The 23431-nt window shown below is 41.7% G+C and overlaps 1 protein-coding gene across 7 annotated transcripts in view; it reads right to left on the bottom strand.

Annotated features, from left to right (window-relative positions):
- LOC131973861 (CUGBP Elav-like family member 2) overlaps window positions 1-21004 on the bottom strand; it is a 30706-nt gene extending 9702 nt beyond the window's left edge. For 3 of the 7 annotated variants that reach the window (XM_059335963.1, XM_059335965.1, XM_059335967.1), the window contains exons 1-7: window positions 20840-21003; window positions 8820-9016; window positions 5085-5167; window positions 3338-3386; window positions 2666-2800; window positions 1652-1731; window positions 297-458 (exon numbers count right to left, since the gene is read on the bottom strand). In XM_059335963.1, coding sequence (XP_059191946.1) covers window positions 297-458; window positions 1652-1731; window positions 2666-2800; window positions 3338-3386; window positions 5085-5167; window positions 8820-9016; window positions 20840-20952 — 819 coding nt within the window. In that variant the 5' untranslated portion in view covers window positions 20953-21003. Of the gene's footprint in view, window positions 1-296; window positions 459-1651; window positions 1732-2665; window positions 2801-3337; window positions 3387-5084; window positions 5168-8819; window positions 9017-18194; window positions 18494-20839 lie in introns of those variants that run through there. The other 4 variants (XM_059335968.1, XM_059335969.1, XM_059335964.1 and 1 more) reach the window with 3 other exon arrangements.
- Window positions 21005-23431: the final 2427 nt, after the last annotated feature.

The raw sequence follows: 23431 nt of genomic DNA, 5'->3' as shown, positions 1-23431 counted from the left end.
CTGCACCTCACAGTATTACAAGCAACACACCACTATAAACTGCACCCTGTCTACCTGACTCAATCTATGCATATTCATTTATAACAAACTTTACACGTCTGAGTTATTACCATTTATATATTCCTTCATCTTCTCAGTTAGTTCGTTCTTTCGACACTTGTACTCTTCAGTTAAAGTGGCCCATATGGTAAACATATGGCACACCTATTAATACATTTTGAAACTAAAACCGTGCCATATGATAAAACATGAGTAACTGTGCAGCTCTGCGGGTTGCATGTTTGAGGAACACTTACTGCCAGGTACTGCGGTGTGAGGGTCCCCAGGCCGCCCAGGTTTCCCCAGGTGGAGGCGCTGTTGAGCTGCTGAATCTGCTGTACTAGCTGCTGCTGCAGGCGCCGCTGCTCCTTATCTCTCTGTGTGTCTGCAAACTTCACCACCAAAGGTGAGGAACAGCCCTGAAGCGGTAAAGAGGTCAGGGACATTAGACCGATTCAGAAGAGTCCACTGTTTATTCAACAATGCAAGGACACAGTCATTGCAAGGAATTAAAAAAAATTAAGGGGGATATCATCTTTTCTTCAAGACAGATTTTTATGCCTGTTGCATTCATATCAAAGCTAACACACAGAGGACATCTGCCATGCATAGCGGAGCCAGGCCACATTCCAAAAGGGGCATAGGACAATGCTGCAGACAGTGAGTCTTTTTAACACTCTGAGGAGCTGAACTGAGTCCACGGACAAGCAGACAACAGATGGAGACAACACTTAAAAAAACAGACATTCAAACAAGGATATGTCAGCAGACATTAACAAGAAAAATGCATTACAATACACACAACCTCACAAACAGACAGTCCCATACTGTTCAGACAAACGCATGGACACGAGGCATGCGGTGCTAAAGTATTTTGAGAGTTGAGAGCTAGACAGGGACCAGGCTGGACAGGGAAAATGGCTTCTGCTCCTCCCGTAGCAGCTGAGAACTGGGGAGGTTGTGATATGTGGGGAAGTAGGTGGCAGCACCACTGGGGCCTGCGTTTAATCTGGTAGGAGGAGTGTTATGTTTGGTTGGGCTCCTAATTAGACTTGGTCTGCTGCTTCACTGGGGAGCCTCTGACCTGCTAGCTGTCAAATTACTGCTGCTCCACTTCCACAAAAGATACCATTGGCTACACGATGACATGGACCCAGTTTTTTAAGAAATCTAATAGGGTAGCTGCTGGATTCTGGGTTAATTTTTTGTTAACCTATATTTGATGGTGTGAGCTCTTTTCCCTGTGGTCCAAAATATAGATTTAATATGGCAGACTCTGAAGGCTAGGCTCTAATATACTATTATCAAAATCAATAAATGAGATGCATTAAATTCAGCCCAAAATTAGAGATGACGGCAATTCTCATTGTGTCCCGTTAGCTCCGGATTCAGAAGCTATGTGAGAGGCAATGTTTCAGGTTTTATTCAATTATTTTGCAGACGACAATGTAATTTTGTAATTAGCAAGAGTGGTTTTGGAAATGACTCATGCTCTCTGATGAATGGACACCATCTGCTTGGACAGGTACTTCATCTCTCCAACACAAGGGGGCAGCAGAATGTATGAGGGGGAACAGGGGAAATGAGAAATAGGTGCTAAGGGGTACAGTACCTCCATAGTCTGAGAGTGATGCATGGTTTTGATTGCATTCTGTGCCATTGCCCTGGTAGCAAATGTGACAAACGCACAGCCTGTAGGGGGGGAACAATAGGAGAGGGGGGGAGGGAGGGAGGGACAAGAAGAAACAAAACAAGACAAAAGGTTTGGACAACTCGTTATGAACCCCAAAAAACACATTACAGTACAAAGAATGGCAACTCCCAAGCACACAGAACCACCCTCACTGGTTAGCACACGGAGAAAGAACACAACAAGGAGAACAGTAACACGTGTCACATGAGCACAGTGATCGACGGATTAAATTGCCACCCAAAGAGGCTTGACTATGTGGAGTCATGGTGAAACAGTCATGGTGATTATAAACACATAAAATGCACACATAAATACACACTGAAAGGCTTTGATTTGCTTAAATGTGTAAGATCTGCAAACATCAAAGTGGTATTTTAAGGTCCATTTCAAACTGCGGATAAATTGCGTACATTTACTTATTAAAAAAAGAAAGAAATTAATGGCCAGCTGTCTGTGCTGTGAGGTTTTATCTTATACATCAGCGCAAGAGCCTCGTGCCGCCTGCTATCTGAGGCTTTATGCAGTTGAGAGCTATGTAGGAGATGCAACGACAAGCTAATTCCAGCCTTTGTAGAGTGTGATGAAGGAGGCGGTAAAGGAGGAGCTGAGCTGAGCCGAGCCGCCTGCCAGCTGAGCCCACGAACACCAGCAGCCAGGGGTTGCCAAGGCAACGGGCCATTGTGCCGGACAGCAAGTGCAGCGGCCCTTCGCTGTGAGATGTGGAGGCTGAGTGTAACAGTGACGGGAGGGCAGACTATGGGGATGGAATGGGTGCTGCTGGAGGAGAATAGCACTTGATTTTGGGGGTGGAGGGGGTTGAAATGAAGAGGGGAGGGGCCTGTATAAATACTTCATGAGAAAATGTACTCGGCTACACTGAAGGTGGCGGCTGTGAGGCAAAGAACACTGTGCCTACGCTGAGAGCACTCCTACCTCTGCTCTGACCATCTGGTCCCCGGAGAATTCGGCACTCTTCGATCTGTCCAAAAGACGAGAACATCATTCGGATCTCGTTCTCGCCATATTTCTTTGAAACCATTCCGATGAAGAGTTTTCTGTCTTCTACCGCTGCAGAGGGATGAAAAGAGGAACGCTATTCAGACAAACAATTATGGAGCTATGAAAGCTGCAGTTACATCAGGCGTTAAATCTTGCACTTCTCTTTTTCAAGCTCTCTCCTTGTCATGTTGCCACATTTTCTGCCTCTCGCTCAAGGTGCCAGCCTTTTTGTACAAATCTCTCCAACTTGCAGCTTTGTTTTCCTCAATTTCTACTTCTCAAGACAGATGACTGTATCATCCATTTGTGCTCTTCTCCAGATCCTCTGGACCTGCTCTACTCTTCTCCCCTTGGTGCCTTTTAAAGCCCTTAATCCTCCTAACCCCTGAAACTATATAGAAATTGTGTATTGCTGCACATTCCCTGAACTAAGTCCTTTTCCGGCCTTCATTTTGGCATTAAACAGTCACAATCCAGCCCCCGCCTTGTTTTAAAATCTCATACCCCATTCGCCTTGGCTACATCTAAAAAGATTTTTCCTCAACAGAAATCATTTCTGTACCCTCCCGCCCTATGCCACCCTGCATTTCACATTAATCCACTTACCACTTGTTTTCTCACTGTCAGCGGGTTTCATCTGGATAGGATGATGCATCTGGAGAAAAAAAAATGGGGTAGAGAAACGGTTAACTCTACACCTGTTAGCATTATAAACTATGCAGGTGTTTGGCCTCGTTATCTTTCATAACAAGAGTCTCATATCTTCATGCTCATCCCCTTCATCTTCAAGCATTCCTCCCTGCCTTGTTTTGTTCTCTCACTCAAAACACCATCATCCCTCACCACCGCCAGATTCAGGAGGAAGTGTCTATGAGTTGATGGCAGGGATCAAATTCTCCAGTATCCAATTTCACTTCTCGCTTTAGTGTAGACTTGTGATTGAACTTATCGATTCTTCCTGTCAACAACCTTCATCTTCTTTAGAACAATTTTACAGAGATGGTTGACAAGCAAGCCAGTATTGTATTGCTATCAAATAAAGCAAAATAAAGCAAGTTTTGCGTTAGTCATTATATCACATACACGCTGAAAAAAGTGTGGCAAATCTGAGCTGTGAAAAATCTTATTTGAATACGCCTAACATCTCTGAAGATGACACTTTTTCTTAAGCTGTGTTCATTATGAGAAAAAGGGCTTTAGGATCTGTCATTTAAGGATTTTTAATGAACACATTTGTCCAAGGCAACGCACAGAACTTCAAGCGAATATATTTTTAGCACATTTTACCCACCATGTCACATAAAAGAGAAGAAATAAATGTAGCTGTGAGATGCCTGAGCAGGTTGTACTTATGAAAAGCGGTGGGTTTGTTTTTGACAAGCACTAAAGAGAAGCAGACAGATGGCCTGCTCAGTATGGGTACTGGCTAGCGTCACTGACCAAAGAGAGCGAGGCACAGAAGGGAGAGAAAACGGGAACAGAAACAAGCTTTTCTACTGGTCACGCAAACCAAGCTCAGTCACCTGCAGTCAATGCCAGTAACAGTATGATCAGGGACTGGGATTTGAGGGCTGAGCCGTTAGACCACACTTTATTTAAAATGTCTGGCTGATTGATAGTCCTCCACTGAAGAGAGCTAGGCCTGTATACTCAGCCCGCTACACTCATTTATCAACCCGGTTCAATATTTACCTGTAACCTCACTGACAGTGGCTCCATTTCCAATAGACTCTGCTATTGATTTAATCGAAGGCTGGAGTTGTTTGTTATAGATTTAATGGATTCGAAGGGAGTAATTTAGAACGCTGTATAGGGGGGGGCAGATTTGTGGAGGTTTAACAAGCAACTGCACTTATTCCAGTTGACTGGGCTTTAATCTCTAGATAAATCAGGTAAGGAATTAGGAGACCACGCTCACTCTCAGCAGGCTTCATTGTTAAAAAAAGACTTCAACTCGCCTTCTTTTATACCGCCAACTTTGTGAAATAAAAATGTAGATGTGCATCAATGATTCATGAAGACAAGCATTAATAATTTGTTCCACTTTGTGGCGATCGGGTCCTGTGCCTCAGTGAATAACCTGCTGCCTGGTCAAGCACACTCTACCTGATACCTGCATGTGTGCGCATGTGTATGTGTGTAGGGTCAGCTGGCCTTATCAATTTAGTGTGTTGAGATTCAGGGCAGTCCTCAGTGTGATGTTAGTGCATAGTGGGGGCTGAGATATTTTTCAGGCCAGACAGGCGTTCAGTGAGCCGAGTGCTCATTATCGGCCAGCGCGCAGCTCACAGCCTGCACCAGGGATGTAGAGGGGCTCAAGCAGCTAAAAGCAGCCCATACTGTGCTTACTCACCCCACTTAAAGTCTTTATGTTGTGCAGTGCATTCTGGGCCTCCAGTGCAGCTTTTCTTGTATAAAAAGTTACAAAACAGCATCCTGCAGAGAGAGAAAAACAGGGACAAACAATGGGCGGGGGAAGGAGACAAAAACAGCATTAAAAACGCAGCGCATACAGACAGTAAATGTAATGCCACAACTGCTGCAGAGCAGGAAAGAAGCTAAACGGATGAGTGTATGTTCTCTGCATATCACATGTTAGAAACATGTGACAGGATATTCTTAGCGCCAACTGTTAGATGGTGCACATAGCTCATGTCGGAGCTTGCAGCGAGGACACTGGAGTAATGAGATAGTTGAAGGCTGTTTTGTGACATGGCCATAGAGATGACCACAGGGTTAGATAGCTGTCAGGAGGCACTGATGCACAGTCCGCAGGTCAACACTGCCTGGGCATGCCGGGGCGCAGCACCAACACGTCAACAAATCAGAGAGAGTGGTGCCCGGTTACATAAGAATCCAATCACATACAAACATACATACAGGAGGCAGGAAAACAGCACAAAGAGACAAGAGGGAGCGGTAGTGAGAGCAAGAAAGAGGAATCATGGGAGGAGAGAGGAGGTGGGGGAGGGGGATGAAGAAAAGAAGAGCGGGGGAGGGAGAAAAAAAAAAGCCTCTCATCCTTCCGTCCCAGCAGACCGCCAGTGGCGTTCCAGCCTGTCAGTTTCACTGGGCTGGGGAAGTGGAGCACTGCAGCGTCTCTGACCTACATAGTGTGTATTATGCTGTTACTGGAGCTCCCAGGCCGCGGGGAGGGCTGTTGAACTCTAATATGCATCGAGCTGCTCTCTTCTCTCTCTCTCACAACCAGCTGAGCTCTTTCTCTGCTGCTTAGCCCTGCCTCCAATTTACTGGAGCTAAATAAACCATCCAGAGAGGCGTGATAGTTATCAGATGATTTTTTCATGACCTGCGGTAGACGTGGCCTAAAAAACACAGCAAATCGGATGGCTCCTCAATAGATCCGTGGCTAAAGTAAACAACCAAAATGGAAGTGGGATTACAGCAATTTCAACAGACAAATCAAACAAACGCAAGATTGATGACATAACAAGAGGGTGTAGCATTATCTGCCATGCAAATAAACATAAGCCAGATATCATCAGGCCATTGTGCTTTGATAAAGCTGCCCCCACTTCTCCCAGTAGGAGCAGGACTACTGGGAAAGGAGGACAACAGTGAAATTAATGGGCGTGGGGGTGCTGCTGCAACATATTCACCTCACACAGGCTGAGAGAGCCAAAGACCGCTGTGATCAGACCAGATTATCTATTAGAATACATTAACATTGCATTAACATGTCAATAGGCCATCACAGCTGACACTCTACATAGAACAGGGGCAGGCTCTACTAAAAAAAAGGGGGCTTTGAACTCTTCAGCCTCCCAATGAACTGTGCAGTGTTGGCTGTATATCTACATACACACAGAATAATAAGCACCCTGGAGACTTTCTGGTATACCTTTGAACACAATCAGGATTATTTGGTCACGTTAGATGGGTGTAGATCATGTGGATCAAGTGCTGCGCTGTCACATGGTGTGTTGCCATTAGGGCTCTAGACACACCGAGGGCTCTTTCTGACCAAACAGAGAAAAGTGAGGAGAAGGGAAACTTAATAGAGATCTAAATCCAGTTGTTACTTTTCGCACATTCCATGAAGATTAGAAAAATTATACTCTTAATCAGTTGAAACGACATCAGATATATTTGCACAGACAACTCCGTCATTATGTTATCATTTAAAGCTGCATGACTAATGTTTAAATGAATGCTGGCAAAAACACAAGAAGAAGGCAAGATGTCCGTCTCCAGGTAGTAGCATTATTGTCAGCAAGTATTTCCTTTATAAAAGAACAAAAAGAGGCAAAAAATATGGATTGCACTAAATTGGTATAATCATCCAATCACCTGACTGAACATTATGCCTGTACTGAATATCTTAAAGCCTTGTTCAGAACACTAGGTTCTTTTTTTTTGCATGTCAATTAATTCAGTTTGAACCCAGTATTCCTGCACATTACAAAAATATTTGGCTACACTAATGTAATTTGTATTATAATATTAGTAGAATTAGAGTCCAGTGGTGGCTGTAATTTGTCTCCCTCTCTGTGCTAGTTGACTTCACGAAGAGGAGAGCGGCAAGCAGCTGTAGAGATGGACCTTAAGTTAGACACTACTAACTTGAGTATAGTCAGCGCAAACCCCAGAACGAACCAATTTTAACCGGTTTTCAATAGTATGAAGATAGAAAATCATATATAAATGTTAATATTGTGGCATAAAAAATCTTGTGAATCGCTTACACAAATTAAGGATTTTGTTTGTGTTTTTTTTTTCCCAAGGTGATGACATCAAAATATGATCAAAGATATTCAAAGCTTTATTTGAAAATCTCAATATAAGCTTTAAATGTTTATTAAAAAAAAAAAAAAAAAAAAAAAAAGACATACGGTTCAGCCCTTCTGAACAGCCAGTCGGGCAATTCGCTCTCTCAGACTCCTTTACCAATGATTATACAGACTCAATCAGCGAAACGGCAGCTTATAAGGGTTGAATAATGCCAATGGTTCTGGACACACCTCAAAAATTATGGGCAACGGTTGGCCAGAGCTCTTTAATGACAGTCAAACAGCTCTGGATGGCTTGGTACAGTTTGGTGTGTCAAGGCCATGAAACCACTGGTAGCCCAGAACAGGCTGCATTTACACGCAGTGTCCAGCATCAAACAAGGTCCTACCACATTAAAACCAGGGAGTGGATTAGTGCCTTTAGCCATACTGAGTCAGCGAACCATCAAGGGAATTGAAATTTGGGTGGTGTCGTAAACCCAGGACAGTTACATCAGGGAAACTGTCGTTTGCTTTATTCACCTGCAGTTAGTTACGGGAGACTGAGCACTTTCAGTGGCACTTTGCAGCTCTCTGCAGACAGCAGGCTTCCACTTCACCGTCTCCTCTAATTGGAACCTAAACTGAATCGCTCAACTCGAGCACCATTTCTAAGGTAAGCGCATCGATAGATGTCTTAATGGAAAATTGCAGTTGAGTAACACTTCCTTCATACAATGCTGCTTTTAAGCCAGCACGCCAAAGTAAAAGAAAAAAATAATATTTCTATAATGCAGGATTATGCAAGAAAAGGTGCTACTTTTTAACCCTGAAACAAAAGGCCGTTGAATCATCTCATCTGTAAGCACAAACACAGCTGCATTGCGTGTGTAGACAAGCCATGCTGTGCATGCCTAAGGGTACTGTGCTAAAATGTGATGGTAGATGACGTGGCAATAACAGGGTTTTGTGTATAGTGCTTGACCACTAAAAGATGGGCAAATACAGTTAAAGGACAGCGGAGGCTATACAAAGCTCCGAGTCTCGCTGGAAGGTAACCAATATTTAAAGATGCCAATTAATTAGGGCTATAACAGTATAAATAATTAAATAAACATGATAAATAATGTAACACAATGTTTTATATCAATCATAAGATAATTTACTTAAAAAGTATATAAACATTCCAAGCCAAGTTCAAAATTGCAAAACCTAAAAAACAAGATATTTTTCCATCCTATAAAATGGTAGAGGCATGAAACCGTAAAACAGATTATCAGCTGAATTCAGTGAATTTCCTGTCAATCAGTAGGCTAATCACTCAACACTATATTCATAATTTTGTGGTCTGACCGTACCTTTGCTCTGAGGGGGATTCTGCGTGCGATCACGGAGGATGTTGATCTGATGCACAGCTCCGAAGGGCTCAAAAAGCTCTTTTAGTTCTGTTTCTGACCAGGAACGTGGAATCTGGCCCACAAACATCTTGATGGAGTCTGGGTCTGGCTGGTCCAATTGCTCCAGCGAACCGTTCATCTTGCTTCCGTTGCCGTTGCTAAGAGAAACAATGAAATTCGCTATTAGTATACAAGGGTCTGAACAAAATTCCACATATTTTAAATCACCAATCCATGTTAACGAAGAGTATTGTTCCTGCAAAGCACTTTCAAAAACTTTGTCAGTGACAGATTCTTCAAAATTACTGTCAAGAAGATTTACATTGTATTTCTCTTCTAAATAAGCAAATCATAACAATAAAACAAAGTTTTGGAAGGTCATTTCAACACCATCTTAAACCAATCAATCATACGTCCAATTCCCCTTTATTTTCATTTTTTTATTTCAATAGTTTTTTATTGGCACAAAAGCATAACGCAACAGTAAAAATATCATGAGGTACCCATATTTTTCCAAGGGCACTGTCCCACCAATCCCACACTCCCCCAACCAGGGCTCCAGTAAGCCCAGCAAAAAATGACAACCCCTTGTACCTCTTCACAGTGGAACTTGGCAAGAGTTATTTAAATTATAGCACATCTGGTAATGAAAAAAAAAAGTAAAAATCAATAATAATAATAATAATAATAATAATAATAATGCCCTAAGGGGTAATGTTGCAAGGCCTGTCAAGCTTTCACACCCCACATGTCAATATGGCATATTCAATTATATCTGTGTAGATATTCCAAAAGAAATTAAAGCAAAATTCTGGTGTAATAGTTCTGAAATATCATTGTGTATATGTATTTGAGAGCTACATTTACAATATTAGTCGTCTGTTAAGTATTGTGAATGAAGAGAACATTATTACTACATTATATGATCTTTACAATTTAGGTTAAGATAAAACATGTAAAAGGGACAATAATGTTCTTGCACAGCAGGGTAAGTCAATATATTGGTTTATTTTAAGCAAATGTGTAGTCATGACTCCCTATAATGTTGACACATTTATCCAACCACCATAAGCAACATGTGCTGAGATTAACAGGTTAACGTGCAAATCAGTCACACTATGGCGGGCAGAAATGAAACAGCGGATCTGGTTCCCAGTCAGCTACAACAGCAATGTAGAGAAACTTGCAGGTTGTGTGCGCACCATTTTGGCATTTTCCCTTCCAAATCCAGTTTTAACATGTAGACAAAACCCTGAATGCTTGGCAGGCCTCCTGTGCAGAGTTACAGTTGCTGATCAAGGATTGAACAGTGGCCGTACTAGGGAGGGGTTTAAGTCAATTGTGATTGGATTGCCAGTGGATGGTAAAAATAGTCCCAAGAATTGTAATTGTGAAACCAATAACCAAAACATCCTGAAATCAGGCTAAATTGTCAGTCGTAAAACGGGCTAAAGTTTGAGTTTTTTTCCTTTATTTTCATAAATAATCTTAATGTGTTTTGACAGTTTTTTACATTTCCAAATAACAAATGTTATAGAGCATTAAATCCTTGCCATAATGATAATTTAACGTGTCAACTGAAGTAGATGCTTAAACAATATATTGTTTACAATAGGATGGTGCAACAACTCTGAATTGCATAGTCAACAACATATCGAGTAACAATCTGGGTGTTATAGGGGTAGTAGAGCAATGATGGAGATGAATGAAATACTAAATCGTGCCATTTTACTTTGAGGCAAGCCTTGGGGACAGAGAATCAATACCCACCAGTGTACCTACGACTACAGCACCTTTGTCTCACTCAGACACAAAATCAAGCACACAAACATTTCCTGACAGGTGTAGTACTGCTGGAAACCAGGAATGAGGCCGGAGCTACAGCCATCCACGGATGTCGAGGCAGAGAAAGCATGTTAAGCACAAAGCATCACTCCCAATACACAATGTGGTAACACAGAGGCTCAAGAAGGGCAACACAGTAGGTGTAGACTGAGGTACAAAAGATGTCTGGCACGCACACACGGTACCAAAAACAACAACATTGTAACCGTGAGACTGACAAAAAGACACACATAAAACAATATCACACACAGACCTTTGGACGCGAGCCATCCATCTTTTACAAATTGAGCCCAGCCGCTCCGCAGAAACACCAAACTCCTTGAGGGACCTAAATGACATGCTAACAAATCACACTTCAGTTCTTCTTCTACTGAAATGCAACTTCACACCTCAGTATGAATGTTTTTTCCTCGAGGCTGTCAATACAGTCGAATGATGACAAACAGTGAAAAAGGGAAAAAAAAGCTTGAGTGAAACAAAAGCCTCTCTCCACCAAAAAGGGGTGAGTGCCCCCCTCCCACCAGCTCCGACAGCTAAAGGAAAACAGCACTGCAGAGCTCTAAACCTACAAGAATCGCTGGTTAGCAGACAGAGATTTTGCGGTACATCTCCTCCTCAGGCGCTTTGGCGATGGTACAGAGAGTAACCTACAGCTTCTTCACCACAGCAGGGGAACAATCACATATTGTTCGCCCATGCTGGAGAACACTATTCACCGTTCCTCTACAGCACAATGGGCCAAGTCAGAGAGATGCTTTGGAACACATCGAAGGCTACGTCTGCTAAGGCCACGGCACTGGTGGGTGACACCATTTATCCAGTTTTACCAGTGGCACTCCCGACGCCATTTTGCTGAGGGCCCTTTGATGAAATCCTGTTGCAGAAACAGCAAACCTCACTCGAAAAACTGGATTTGTCTCAGTATTCAAAAATTTGAAGGCTCAAAATCAACTCCCTTTGACGGTGTTTACTTGACATTCACTAAACGCACATGCCCCCTCCAGCTGTGCATTGTCTCTTCATTTTAAGAGACTGCTGAAGTGAAATGTAACCGCAATAATTCATTCTTAGGCCATGCTATACACCCCCATAGAAAATTGAGTTTTAATTACTGCAAAAATGTCTATATATCACACGTTCATATTAATCAAGTAATAAAAAATAATCTATTCAAATTGTCTGCCTCAAAGTGTTACATCATAATTGTAAAGTGGACAAGTGCACAGTAGACACAGTAAGCACTGTCACACTAAGAGCTGTATTGACTGCTTGAGCTAAAACTTGAGGAAAGAGAAAAGAGGAAGGAGATGAAACAATGGCAGAAACTACATTAGCTGGAACATTTCAAGTTAAAAAGCGCCAATGCTGTGGCGCTAGGCCTTACGAATAGTTTGACGTTTTGGGAAATATGCCTCTTTCATTGCATGAAAGATTTCTTTAAATGTCTTGTTTTGTAAGTCCAAAACCCAAATATATTCAGTTAAATATGATATAAAACAGAGAAAAGCAGGAAATCTCCACATTTGAGGCTGAAAATAGCACCTTCCATCATTTTTTGCATAAAAAAATAGATCAATGATTAACCAATTATCAAAATAGTTTCTCAAGATGAGAAGAGTTTCATATCATATTCAGCAGACTCTTTCATATCTGGATGGGTAAATATGAAGACAACTCAAGCAGCCAGTTAACTCAATATGGGACTAAATATGGGAGAACAGTCTGGCTGTGTCTAAAGGTTACAAAATCCATCTATCAGCAACTCTAAAAGCTCAGGCCAAGAAATAGTCGAGCTACTGATTTAACTCATTACAAAACCACAAATCACATTTCTCAAAAATGTCTAACCATTTTTTAATGAGCTAGTAATTAACTATGGCTAGCCCTGATGGCTTTCCTACCAGAAGGTGACAGCTGCCTACAAGGATCAGTATCTGCCAGTATCAGTTTTAAGTGACACCTGCTGACATTAAGTAGTATCTATCACTGGAACTGGAGTGTCAAGATGTGAGAGCTGCATAATGTTATGTCAATACAGCAGTGGCCTTACGCCAATACAAAGCTGCCGTATACACCTTAAACAACACTCTGTCAACAGTTTTCAAAGGAGTCATTTCTTCAGTGGAGTTCAAATAAGTTTTAATCAACACTGTTTACAGTTGGTTCAGCGATGATAGACTATCCAGGACTTTACCATATCAGTGAAGACACGATGTTACATAAGATACTTTTGATGTGTATTTTCAAAGACCAAAATTGTCATTAATGTATTGGGGTGAAACTAGAAATCTCAAGACAAACATTGCAGCTCAAACCCTTAAGAAATGTAACCAATGCTACCAACCCATTACTTTTTAAAAAAAATATAGAGCCTTCATTACAGATGAGTTATGGTATTTTACGAATGATTGATTGTTCTAGTGAAACAGCCAAGACCACCCTCTGCTTAGCCATCAAAGTTACATACAGTAAGCAACTTTTCCCCTTCACTGATCGAGTCATTCCTAACTTCAGAATAAATATGATTTTTAAAAAAGCACAAATAAGAAATGTCAAATTATTGATAAGGGTATTAAAAAAATACTATAATTGATTCTGTCAATACTGCGCAGCTCGACAGAGTGCTCTCAGACAGGAGTGATGAAGTCTTTTGCCGAGCTTCCACAAACAGCCCTGCGATGTGGCAGCTCATCGAGCTCCAAGATGCCCTGCAGCAGCTGACGAGTCATTCAGAGCCAGAGCCACGACAGTTGCATGCTTACTGCTGCACCACCCATAAAAACAGGTGATTTATCTGGACCATGTGTCTGTCCTGTTGGTGAGCTCTGACCGCACAAGTATGCCAGCGACACCTTTGCTGTGCCCATAATAGAAAGCCAGCCAATTTGCCTGGTAATGCATAAGATTTTGAAAGCTCAGCGTTGTGGGCTTGGCCGTTACTCATCCCGAAACCATCAGGGGTCACAGCAGCAACACATGTCACATGGCTTTGTTTGGTCTCCACTGCTGACGGAAAGCGGTATTTGTGTTCACTCACTTTATTAAAAAGATCTCATTTCAATTGTATTTTTATCATTACTAACCATTTATTGATGGCGTGGTACTCAATTAAACTATCAAAATGTTGTTTTAATTAAAATATTGAGCGAACAAGTCTTGCCAGGGCAACATTACAAATAATGCTGAGTCTCTTCCTGTTTTGTGTAATACACTAAAACTCCTTTCCCTTAGGCTGTTTTGGCAACCAGCAGCACACTGCTGTCATGCTTTATTGGGGATAACAAAAAAAAAAGGTCAAAGATCACATGGACGCACAGTAATGCTTCTGAGAAAAGAGAAAAAAATCAGTTGACTGAAACAGCTGTTTGCTAGTAATACCCTCAGAAAAACTCATGAGTTGCTTTTTCTTTCAGGAAACCAGTGGCCCTATAAGCTGATTCAACGAGACACAGAATGTCTCTAATGCCTTGGTAATATCTTTGACAGCTGTCAAGCAGAACATGAAGGCTCTCTCTTCTAGCTCCATCTATTTTCTCCACTACTACAAAAAAAAAGAGGCAAAATATTCTTTGACAGGTTGAATGAGGTTTCAAAAGCTTGGCATAAAAATATCCTACTGACAGGCTTGGAGTTGTAACTTAAAAAATGGTCACAGAAAACAGCAGCAGGATTTACATAACATTTGCTGTTGGACCCCTAAGGAAGAATCACTCAAACTCGTGGCCCAGGTTTGAAAGAACAAATGACGACCAAGGATGGATGTTGCTTGAGGCAAAAAAACAGAAATAGGACGTTTGTTTGTTTTATTTGATTTCCATTCCAATCAACACGTTGTGGTTCTGATGAGAAGTTATTAAGATATTTTCCTCCTGGCATTAACTCCAATTCAGCTCAATATGGCTTGATTTTATTGTTGCATTTCCCCTGATGAAGACAGACACGTTCAATCAGCCTCTGAATGGGCTGCATGTTAACAGACGGCCAGCATCTGATGACAAGGCCCGCCCCATTAGCTCCATAATCACACCGAGCATCCCTGGCGGTTATGGATGACGTTGCTAAAGCGAAACTCGTGTGAACAAACAGTCACACATCCAACTAAATAAACTCTGCTCACACGTCCGTTGGCATCAGGTGGAGCATGAATTTAAAGCTTCAGGTGGAGCTCACCGGAAAAGGCAGCAGCTTTACTAAAGCATCTCAAATGACGAGACAAACGGCTCTCTAAAAGCAGCAATTAGACTTGATTACTTTGACACTGTGTGCTTACTGACCTGACTTACTCAGTCATCCATTATGCTAACCTGTGATAGGCAACAGAACATCTTAAAATTAATACAAAAATCCCCTTACTAAGCAACCATTTTTTGCTCTTAGTTTATGCTTACAAATATCTGAAATCATCCCAATAGCCTCTACTTCCTTCATTTTAGACACACACAGTTTACACTATAGTGAGCAGGTAAAATTAGACTTTAATATAATTTTGTGTGTCCGTCTGTAAATAACATGGTGGGGCTATAAGCAGAAAGTACGGTCTGTGCTATGGATCCTGCTTTCTTCCTTCCACTGCTGGTATTTTTTACGGAAATATATAATGCATAACATTCACACTTTGAATTTGGACACTCAAATGAAATGGCAGACATTTAAACGGTATAGTAAATAATTACTGAAGCTTTCTGCTCCACAAAGCCATCAGTCCAAAAGAGAGGTTCTCTTGTCACATCCCTTCAATCCAATCCTTCCTCCTTCACTGCTACTCTTGACTTGTCCACTCCTGAAGTGCCTTTTTTATTTGACTTCATGTGGACTGCAGATACAGACTTCTAGGTCACAAACATGCTGAACTGAACAGTGCATATGCTTGAAAACATCATGCTAAGTGATGTCTTTTTTTAGAATCTCAGACATCCAATAGCTTATTTTGCTGACTTAACATGCCTCTGGTGTAAATTTTGTTAATAACTAAACAGCCACATCGTTCATGACAATTTCATGGACATTGGTGCATCTGGTCTTATGTAACCCTGTCCCACTATCTGTTTGCAAAGCTTGCAGAGGAATTTGCTCAACCTTCGATCACACTGCCCTACATAGGGGACGCGATTATAAGCGTTCCAAGGCTGTGCGTGTAGCTCCAGGACAGCCAGTCGTGTAATTATTGCAGCGCCAAGCTAACAGCGGGAGCAGAGAAACAGGTGACAAGCCAGATCAGAACCCTCCTACTCTTGGCCTTCAACATCTGGCTGCATGGCACTCTCCCACCACCACCGCCGCCGCCCTCACACTGAGCAGAACAGCTGGCCCGGGCAGCCCCCAGACCCTGTGCCAAGATCCTACACTTTGCACAGATCAACAGCTCCCCGGCCACAACAAAAGGGATCTCTGTGACGCTTAGCTTACTGATATAGCACTATGGCTGTGTCGGCTGCCAAAGGATCCCGCTTAAGCTTTCATAGTCCCTCTCTCTGTCCACAACCAGGGGGATAAATCAATTAAAGGCTGCTGGGAAACGATCTAATCACCACATCACTATCTCCAAGTCCAACTGATGAGATATTCTTCTATCCCATCCTGTAAAAGTGTACAATATTATAGAAATCAAAATCAACTAGTCTATATATGCACCCATACATTTTCCAGAGCTTTCCTAGATTTGGGAGTATGATCAGAAGGTGGGCCTGCAATAAATTATTTTCATGAACAATTAATCAGCCTATAATTATTTAATTTATCAACTCACTGTTACAAAATAGTGAAATGCACTTAAAACTGTCTAAGCCTAGAATTCTGTAATCAAATGGCTTGTTTTGTCAAATGAACATTCATGAAGCTGTGTGATAAGTGCACTGTCACATTAGATAAAGAAAGCAACAAATAGGGTTCACATAGCTATTTAGTAGTACATTTCAAGCACTCTTTAAAAAGGTACATACACCAAAATTTCTCAGGTTTCCAAAGCCTTTATCGTCACAAAAAGTGAGCACCACAAAAGCCATGTCATAGTTCACACAGTCACGACAAGGGTGTTTCATTTTTAATAGTAACAATTTCTAGGTTTTCATGAGTGATCGTCTTTATGAAGGACCATATTTGAATAACAGCATTAATTTGAAATAAAACCGGAAAAATCCTTCTTACTAGATAACGTTTGGTATTTGTTTGAAAAATTACAAACCAGTTGTGAATTATGTGCATCTGTTATTTGACCGTTTCAGCTTTAATCACAGTAGAACAAAATATAGGGTAAAGGGCCAAAAAATAGAACTGACCTTGCAGCCATTCATATCAACCATAATGCAGTAGGTTTAATGACAAAACAACTAAACTATTTAGAAGAAATACTGTTACCACATGACTTTGGTTATGCATTCATTTAAATGGGAAACCATGGAAGCAAAAGGGACCATGCCTATTTTACTGCAAAATTGAAAATATCACTCATGAAAACGCAAATATTTAAATTTTAAACACCCTTGTAAGAGCAGTGTGTGAATCTGGTAATGTTTTTGTCAAACAAGATTAGCTGGCGTTGTGTGGAGAGGACACAGTTATAATATGAACCTCTGTGGTTGGTAAATGTCTCTGCTCCTCTTGTGTACATGCCCTGTCACAAGATTTCCATTAATGGCTCAATAATGTAGCAAACCACGTGTTTTCTGCCGTTAAGTAAGCACTCTACACTCAACATGGACGCGGGCACCACATAAGTGCAGCTAACGATGTGAGCTAGCCCTGTAGCTAGCACAGGGAGGGACTGGGAGTGTGCTGCCTACAAACAAGCTTCAATTCTCATATTGAGCCGATGAAGCTGAAAAGCACCCGATACTAATTCCACGGCAAAATATATATATTTCGCAAACTTTGCGTCAACTTAACACGATATCTGTACTCAACGCACTTCCCCTTAACCCGCTGATAAGAGACTGTTTAAACACCAACCGTTTTATCCACTACAACTTGCTCTACTGGGTTAACTAACAAACAGGGTGGCGCTTTGTTTTTACAAGTAATGTAATACAAGCAGACACTCCTGTTTGTTGTTTTTAAACGGATAATAATGCTGTTTTTCTGGACCTGATACCGAAACGTGTGATCTCCGGAAGCACATGTCACTTGACTATTGTAGCGCGAGCCTCCTGACGCCTCCTGATGCTAGCAAACTGCGTTTTCTTCCCGTCACTTCGAGTAATTAGCCGCTAGCCCAAACAATTAGTTATGAGTCGTGTTACGCTTACTTCGCCGACTTCTGCTGAGGTTACTTCCATTTTGATCAAGTTAAACCAACTATTTGAACTCCAGGTGAACGTACCGTCACCGTCCGTATGATTAGCAACGTTAGCTCCTCCAGTTGGCAGTGAAGCTAACGGAAGCTAACTCCCAACTCGCCCTGAACTGTGTTGTTTCTCTCTAAAAAGAACTCATAAATGAACGCGTTGCTAACACATGGAGACGGTAACGGAACAGATCGATAGTTGGGTTACTTACATTGTGTCGCTTGAAGCCATTAACCGACTTTCGGTCAAAGGGTGGAAATCCAGGTTGTACGCCGAAGTCATGCTGAAAACAACGTTCGTCTAACAATGAGGCGTCCGCTCACTGGCAAGAGGCTCAACTCCTGCGAGACGCAACAAGACGGAGCAGAACAGGTGCAGGGAGGGGGCGTCTTCTTCAAAACTGCATGAGAGAGAGGGGGAACCGGTATCCGCCTTATTCCTTCCTCCTAATTTCTCTCTCTCGTCCGCGACTGAAATAAATTCAGGCAAGCTGCTGTCACACTGCACACCGAGCTGCAGCAAACCAGAGGCGTGGCCTTTTCAACAAAAAGTCTGAAACCATGCTGCTGCTGCTCAGCAAGCCTCACAGCGCCTCTACCCCCATGTAAGATTACTGTAATGTCCCTATAGGGACTGGCACGTTGTCTTCTATGGAGAGTTTAGTGACCTATTTGTAGTTTATGATGTTTTATCTGCTGTGACATCCTTATTTATATCCTCATAATGACTGTATATTCTGCAGCCTTTTTCAGAAGACAATGGCACATTATAAGATCCTGTCCAGCTGTCTGTGAATGACTCAGGGAGCTAATGATCCTGATTAGAGGGCCATTTAAAATGTTTAAATATAGAACCCTGGCCATTATCATCAAGATTAATAACGCTGCTCCTGTTTCCATATTTTCTCAGGAGTCTTAATTAGGCACCTGTTTTATTTTTTAAATTTAATTATGCAAATAAGTAAGACTATTTGCAGCTTTACATCGCCTGTAGGTCCACAAATATCTTCCAATTAAAAGTGAGATGGTTAAAATGTAATTTTCTTGCTGTCTTCAGTTGTGCTTTCCCCAGGGTCATAGGTCATGTTCCTCTTTGTGCTGGGCTGTTGTGTTTCCCTGGGGGAGGGGAAGCTTATCTTCTTTTGTTGGGTTGGACTTGCAGGGCGAGGCCTCTACACTTGGGGGTAAAGGTAGGGGGGGCAGTTGTCAAGTACTGTTTGCCATAGCAGAGAGGAAGGGGGGCCTACAGCCTAATTATCAAATCATTCATTATTGCTCCAGCAGCTGCACAATCCAAAAATATTATTCATAGCTAGTCCTAAGAAACATCCCATTCTTGAAATCCTTTTTAATCCTTGTATCCATAGCAATTTCAAGGCAACTTGGCACCAGTGCAGAGCGGGCTCTATTAAACAGTGCCTAAAAGAGGTTTGTATGCATAATGTGATAGGCGACCTATTTTGCCATACATGCAGACAAGCCCACTATGCAACATGCATTAACATTAAGCTTGAGGGGCTGCTATAAAAAGCTAGTGTAAACCTCTCTGGAGAATCAGGTTTCATTAAAATGGAGGAAAAATACAATAATGTCATCCCATCTGCAGCATCCACATATTTCCTTTGACTCAATTAGATCTCAGGGGATCTTATTGAATAGATTTGTTATAAAAGGAGAAGCATTCCTGTAAACAGCAGCTCCTGTTTTTCTTGTGGTTATGTGCAAGACATACAGCACAGTCAACAACAAGAGATGCTTGTTGAAGCAGATTCCAGAGGCGGGTGCCTAGTTGCACCTTCTAACACTATCCTACTATTCTTAATCTCAGATTATTACTACTGTAATCCCATCATAATCCTCCACACGTACCATGCTTTTGTTGTTTACATCAAATGTTTTACCCTCATGCTCTCCACATCTTATCATCATCTTCATCATCATCATCATCACCATCATCATCCCAGCATTTAAATTTTCTCCTCTTTGTGACAAACTGCACGGTTTAAAAATAGACCAGCTTCAATCCCAAATGGGTCACATCATGTCTTTTTGAACATGTCGCCTCAAACTTGGAGGCACTTTTTTTTCTTCTCAGCTCTGCCTTTCGTGAAAGCATTTGCAGAATGGCGACCAACTAAAGGGCTCTCAAAATGGAGAGAGAGAACTTCATCTTATCATGCCTTCTGAAGGGAAAATCTACTGGGCCAAGATTTACTAAGTACGCATGATAACACCGCTTTATCAGACACCAGTTCCTCTAAATTCATACAAATTACAATATGTATGTACATGTTCTTATTGTTTTTTCGAGAGATATATCATATCTTTTGTCATTTTTGACTGAGGGACTACAGTAAGGCCTGGGCTGGTCTCTGTAGATATCTAATCACAAGGGTTTGTCTTCTTCATTGCAGAGAAAAACACCTGCATCACTGCCACATTCATCTCTCGTTCTTTATTTACAGTTCGTGCAAGTATCTGAGTCCTTGTGGAACTTTGAAAAGAGATGAGGGGCAATTAAATTACATGAGGATGCTGTACGGTATAGATTTTTCTATCACGATGTTTTTAAAACTGATCTACTGCAGATTGAATCCTTTTTGTCTAGGGAAGATGGGATTGACATAAACAGTCAAATTCATTAGATTCAAATTCAGGCTTTTGGGATGCTAGAAGGGGGAAAAAAACAGAGGAACACCACCCTGCCCACAGACACACAGTCACAGCATGGGAGAACGCCTCAACTGGAAACAATACATCCTATGACAATATTCAGCCCAGACAAAGAAGCAGTCCAAATACGGGCTGCTTCACAAAAGCTAGCCCAGATTTGAATGAGGGGCCAACCCCAACGTACCTCATAGGCAGGTCCTCATTCCTGACAGAGATCCCGGCCGCAGAGGGGGGACAGCGCATGCTGTTGGCATACAAACTCTGCACCAGGGCCAGCTCAGAAGAGTGTTCCAACATCGGTGCTCTGGAAAAATCCACCCGGTGTAATGGACACTTTCTTCTCTTTCCCTCTTTCCTCTATGTGTTTCTCTCCCTTTCTCTGTCTCCCGCCCACTCTTTCTCCTCGGTTTAGTGCAGCAGAGCGGCGCCCACCCCCTTCGCTGACTGGCGTGGCTGAAATAATCCTCTCTGACAGCTCATCGTGCGCTAATGCATTGTGCTGCCTGCGGCAGCCCAGTTTGCAGGCTGTAAAGCTGTGTCCACAGTAGCACTCTTGCACTAATTGACACCCATATTAGGAAAACTTCGGCAAATTGGACATGGATGATTTATTCCCTCTGTCAGATTGGGGGAAATTAGAGGAAACATCGACACAGTTGCCACAAGATCTCATCCACAAGTCTTGGTTTTGTGGCACGCTTCTGTGCATGTTGGCATGTATGAATCAGTGCTCCAAATAGAGGCCAATGAAAGACATTTCCCTGCCTTTGTGTTTGTCTTATCTGTGCCCATTATAACTATTTTTAACATCAAACATTCTACTCATCACTGAGCTCATGCACAGGTAAATATTACAACCATTCTCTGTTGATCTCCTGTAGGGATGTACATGTCACTGTCCCTCTGTGAGCTGGCTGATGATAAACCAGTGGGTGACAGGTAGAGAGGTGAGAGCTGACAACCTCATGTCATTATTATTCTGGAGTGGATAGGGATAAAGATAGCCAGCTAGAATATCAGCATACATTGTAGTCAGCATAAATACTTGTTAAATAAGGACAGACCACAGTACGGCACCCATTGTTCACTATTTCAGGGTGCAGATTATCTATCCCTGAAGTAGGGGTAAGAATTGATTATTGACTTTATTGGTACCAATGCCATTATCGATTCTGCTTGTTAGTCCGATTCTTGATCGATTCCTTTCCTGACTCCTGATCAATTTCCTGCATGGAATGAAGTAGGCATACACAGGTTTTCAGCATCAACATAACTATTTTATTCCAATCTCTGGGTCTGAATTGGATCTCTATTTGAGCATTTAGGTTTTTATTAAAAACCTAAGAACAAAAACAATGAAGCAGAGGCACTCGATAGAATGACACAAACAAGGCATTCCTGGAATCTTTTTTGAAATGATCATTGTACAGACAGTACAGAGCAGCACTGTGGTCATTCATATTTATTTGTGAAATGAAGCCACACTTTCTTCCTGTCCGTTACAAGTTTTTTGTTACAATTTTCTAGCAGCCTAGATGGATGAGTTTTACATGGTGTTTTTATGAAATATAATTAATATTGAAATATCACACAGTACTTTTTATAACGTCGACATGCCAGTCATGGCTTTTTTTCCCCATGAATAATACCAAGAAATTCCATTTCATTATTTGTGCTTTCCCAAAACAGCATATTCAGGTACATGCCTAGTTGTACACTGAACTACCTTCAGATAATGTGACTCTGCAACAGTCCCGACTATGGGCCTACCCACAGTATACCACAGCATAATGACAGAGGTGTAATTCTGCAAAATAAACTAGGATAGGAAATGATTTTCAACATTACAATTAAATTACTGGGAGCCCAAATCATTAACTGATGTCAAACTGAAGAGACTGAACTACAGTGGGTAATGAAAGAAGCCTTGCATGGTAATTTGCATTGGTGGGAGATCATTTCCCTATGTTTGGAGTCATACAGCAAACTGGTTTTTGAAGCTGCAGTACACACATTCATAACTAACACACTTAAAGTCTGTTTTTAATGCTGTCACTATGCCATCTGATTAAAAATGTGAAAGCAATTTGTCACAATATTCTTTGCACAAAACCCAGGGGAAATTAAATCTAGGTCTCATTCTCCCATAGGTGTTGTGTCCTGTTAAGAGTAACGTGACATTAAGCAGGAAAGTCATCAGAAACAGGGTCATGTCACTGTGTGCTGGTATCGTAGCAGAGAGGACCAGCATGAAGGAGCTCCACTTCCTCTGATCATGCCACAAAACCCTCTTCATTTCAGTCCCTGCTCTTTTCTGCTGACATGAATATTTTAAAACACTGATGTTGAAATCCAGTTCTTTATGTGTTGCTGCTTAGTATGACTGTCAGAGCCACAGGCATCATGTAGAGCACAGAACCTCAGAAAGCTCTGATCTGAAACATGTAAGAGAGCAAAAAAATGCTCAGTATGAACATGTTGTGTGCACTAACACTTTCCTGATCAAACCTCATTCAAAAGACTGCAGAAGACAATTAATTCAACACAAAATGGCACATGAATGCTGTAGAAAATGCATTTATGAAAGCTGCAGCAAAAATGCATTGCAGTGAGACAACAACCACATCCTGTTCACATCCTCAGTGAAGAGAAAGGTGGTGCTGCTGAAAGGCACTCATGCCTGTCATGTGATAAGTCAAATAGCAGCACATGTTTACAGCGCTGCAGGTGGCCTCGTGATGAGTGAAAGCAGCCATCCACTTTCTCTTTTTAACAC

This window comes from Centropristis striata, chromosome 6 (genome assembly GCF_030273125.1).
Source record: "Centropristis striata isolate RG_2023a ecotype Rhode Island chromosome 6, C.striata_1.0, whole genome shotgun sequence".
Taxonomy (NCBI): Eukaryota; Metazoa; Chordata; class Actinopteri; order Perciformes; family Serranidae; genus Centropristis; species Centropristis striata.
This window is presented reverse-complemented; position numbering and strand designations above follow the sequence as displayed.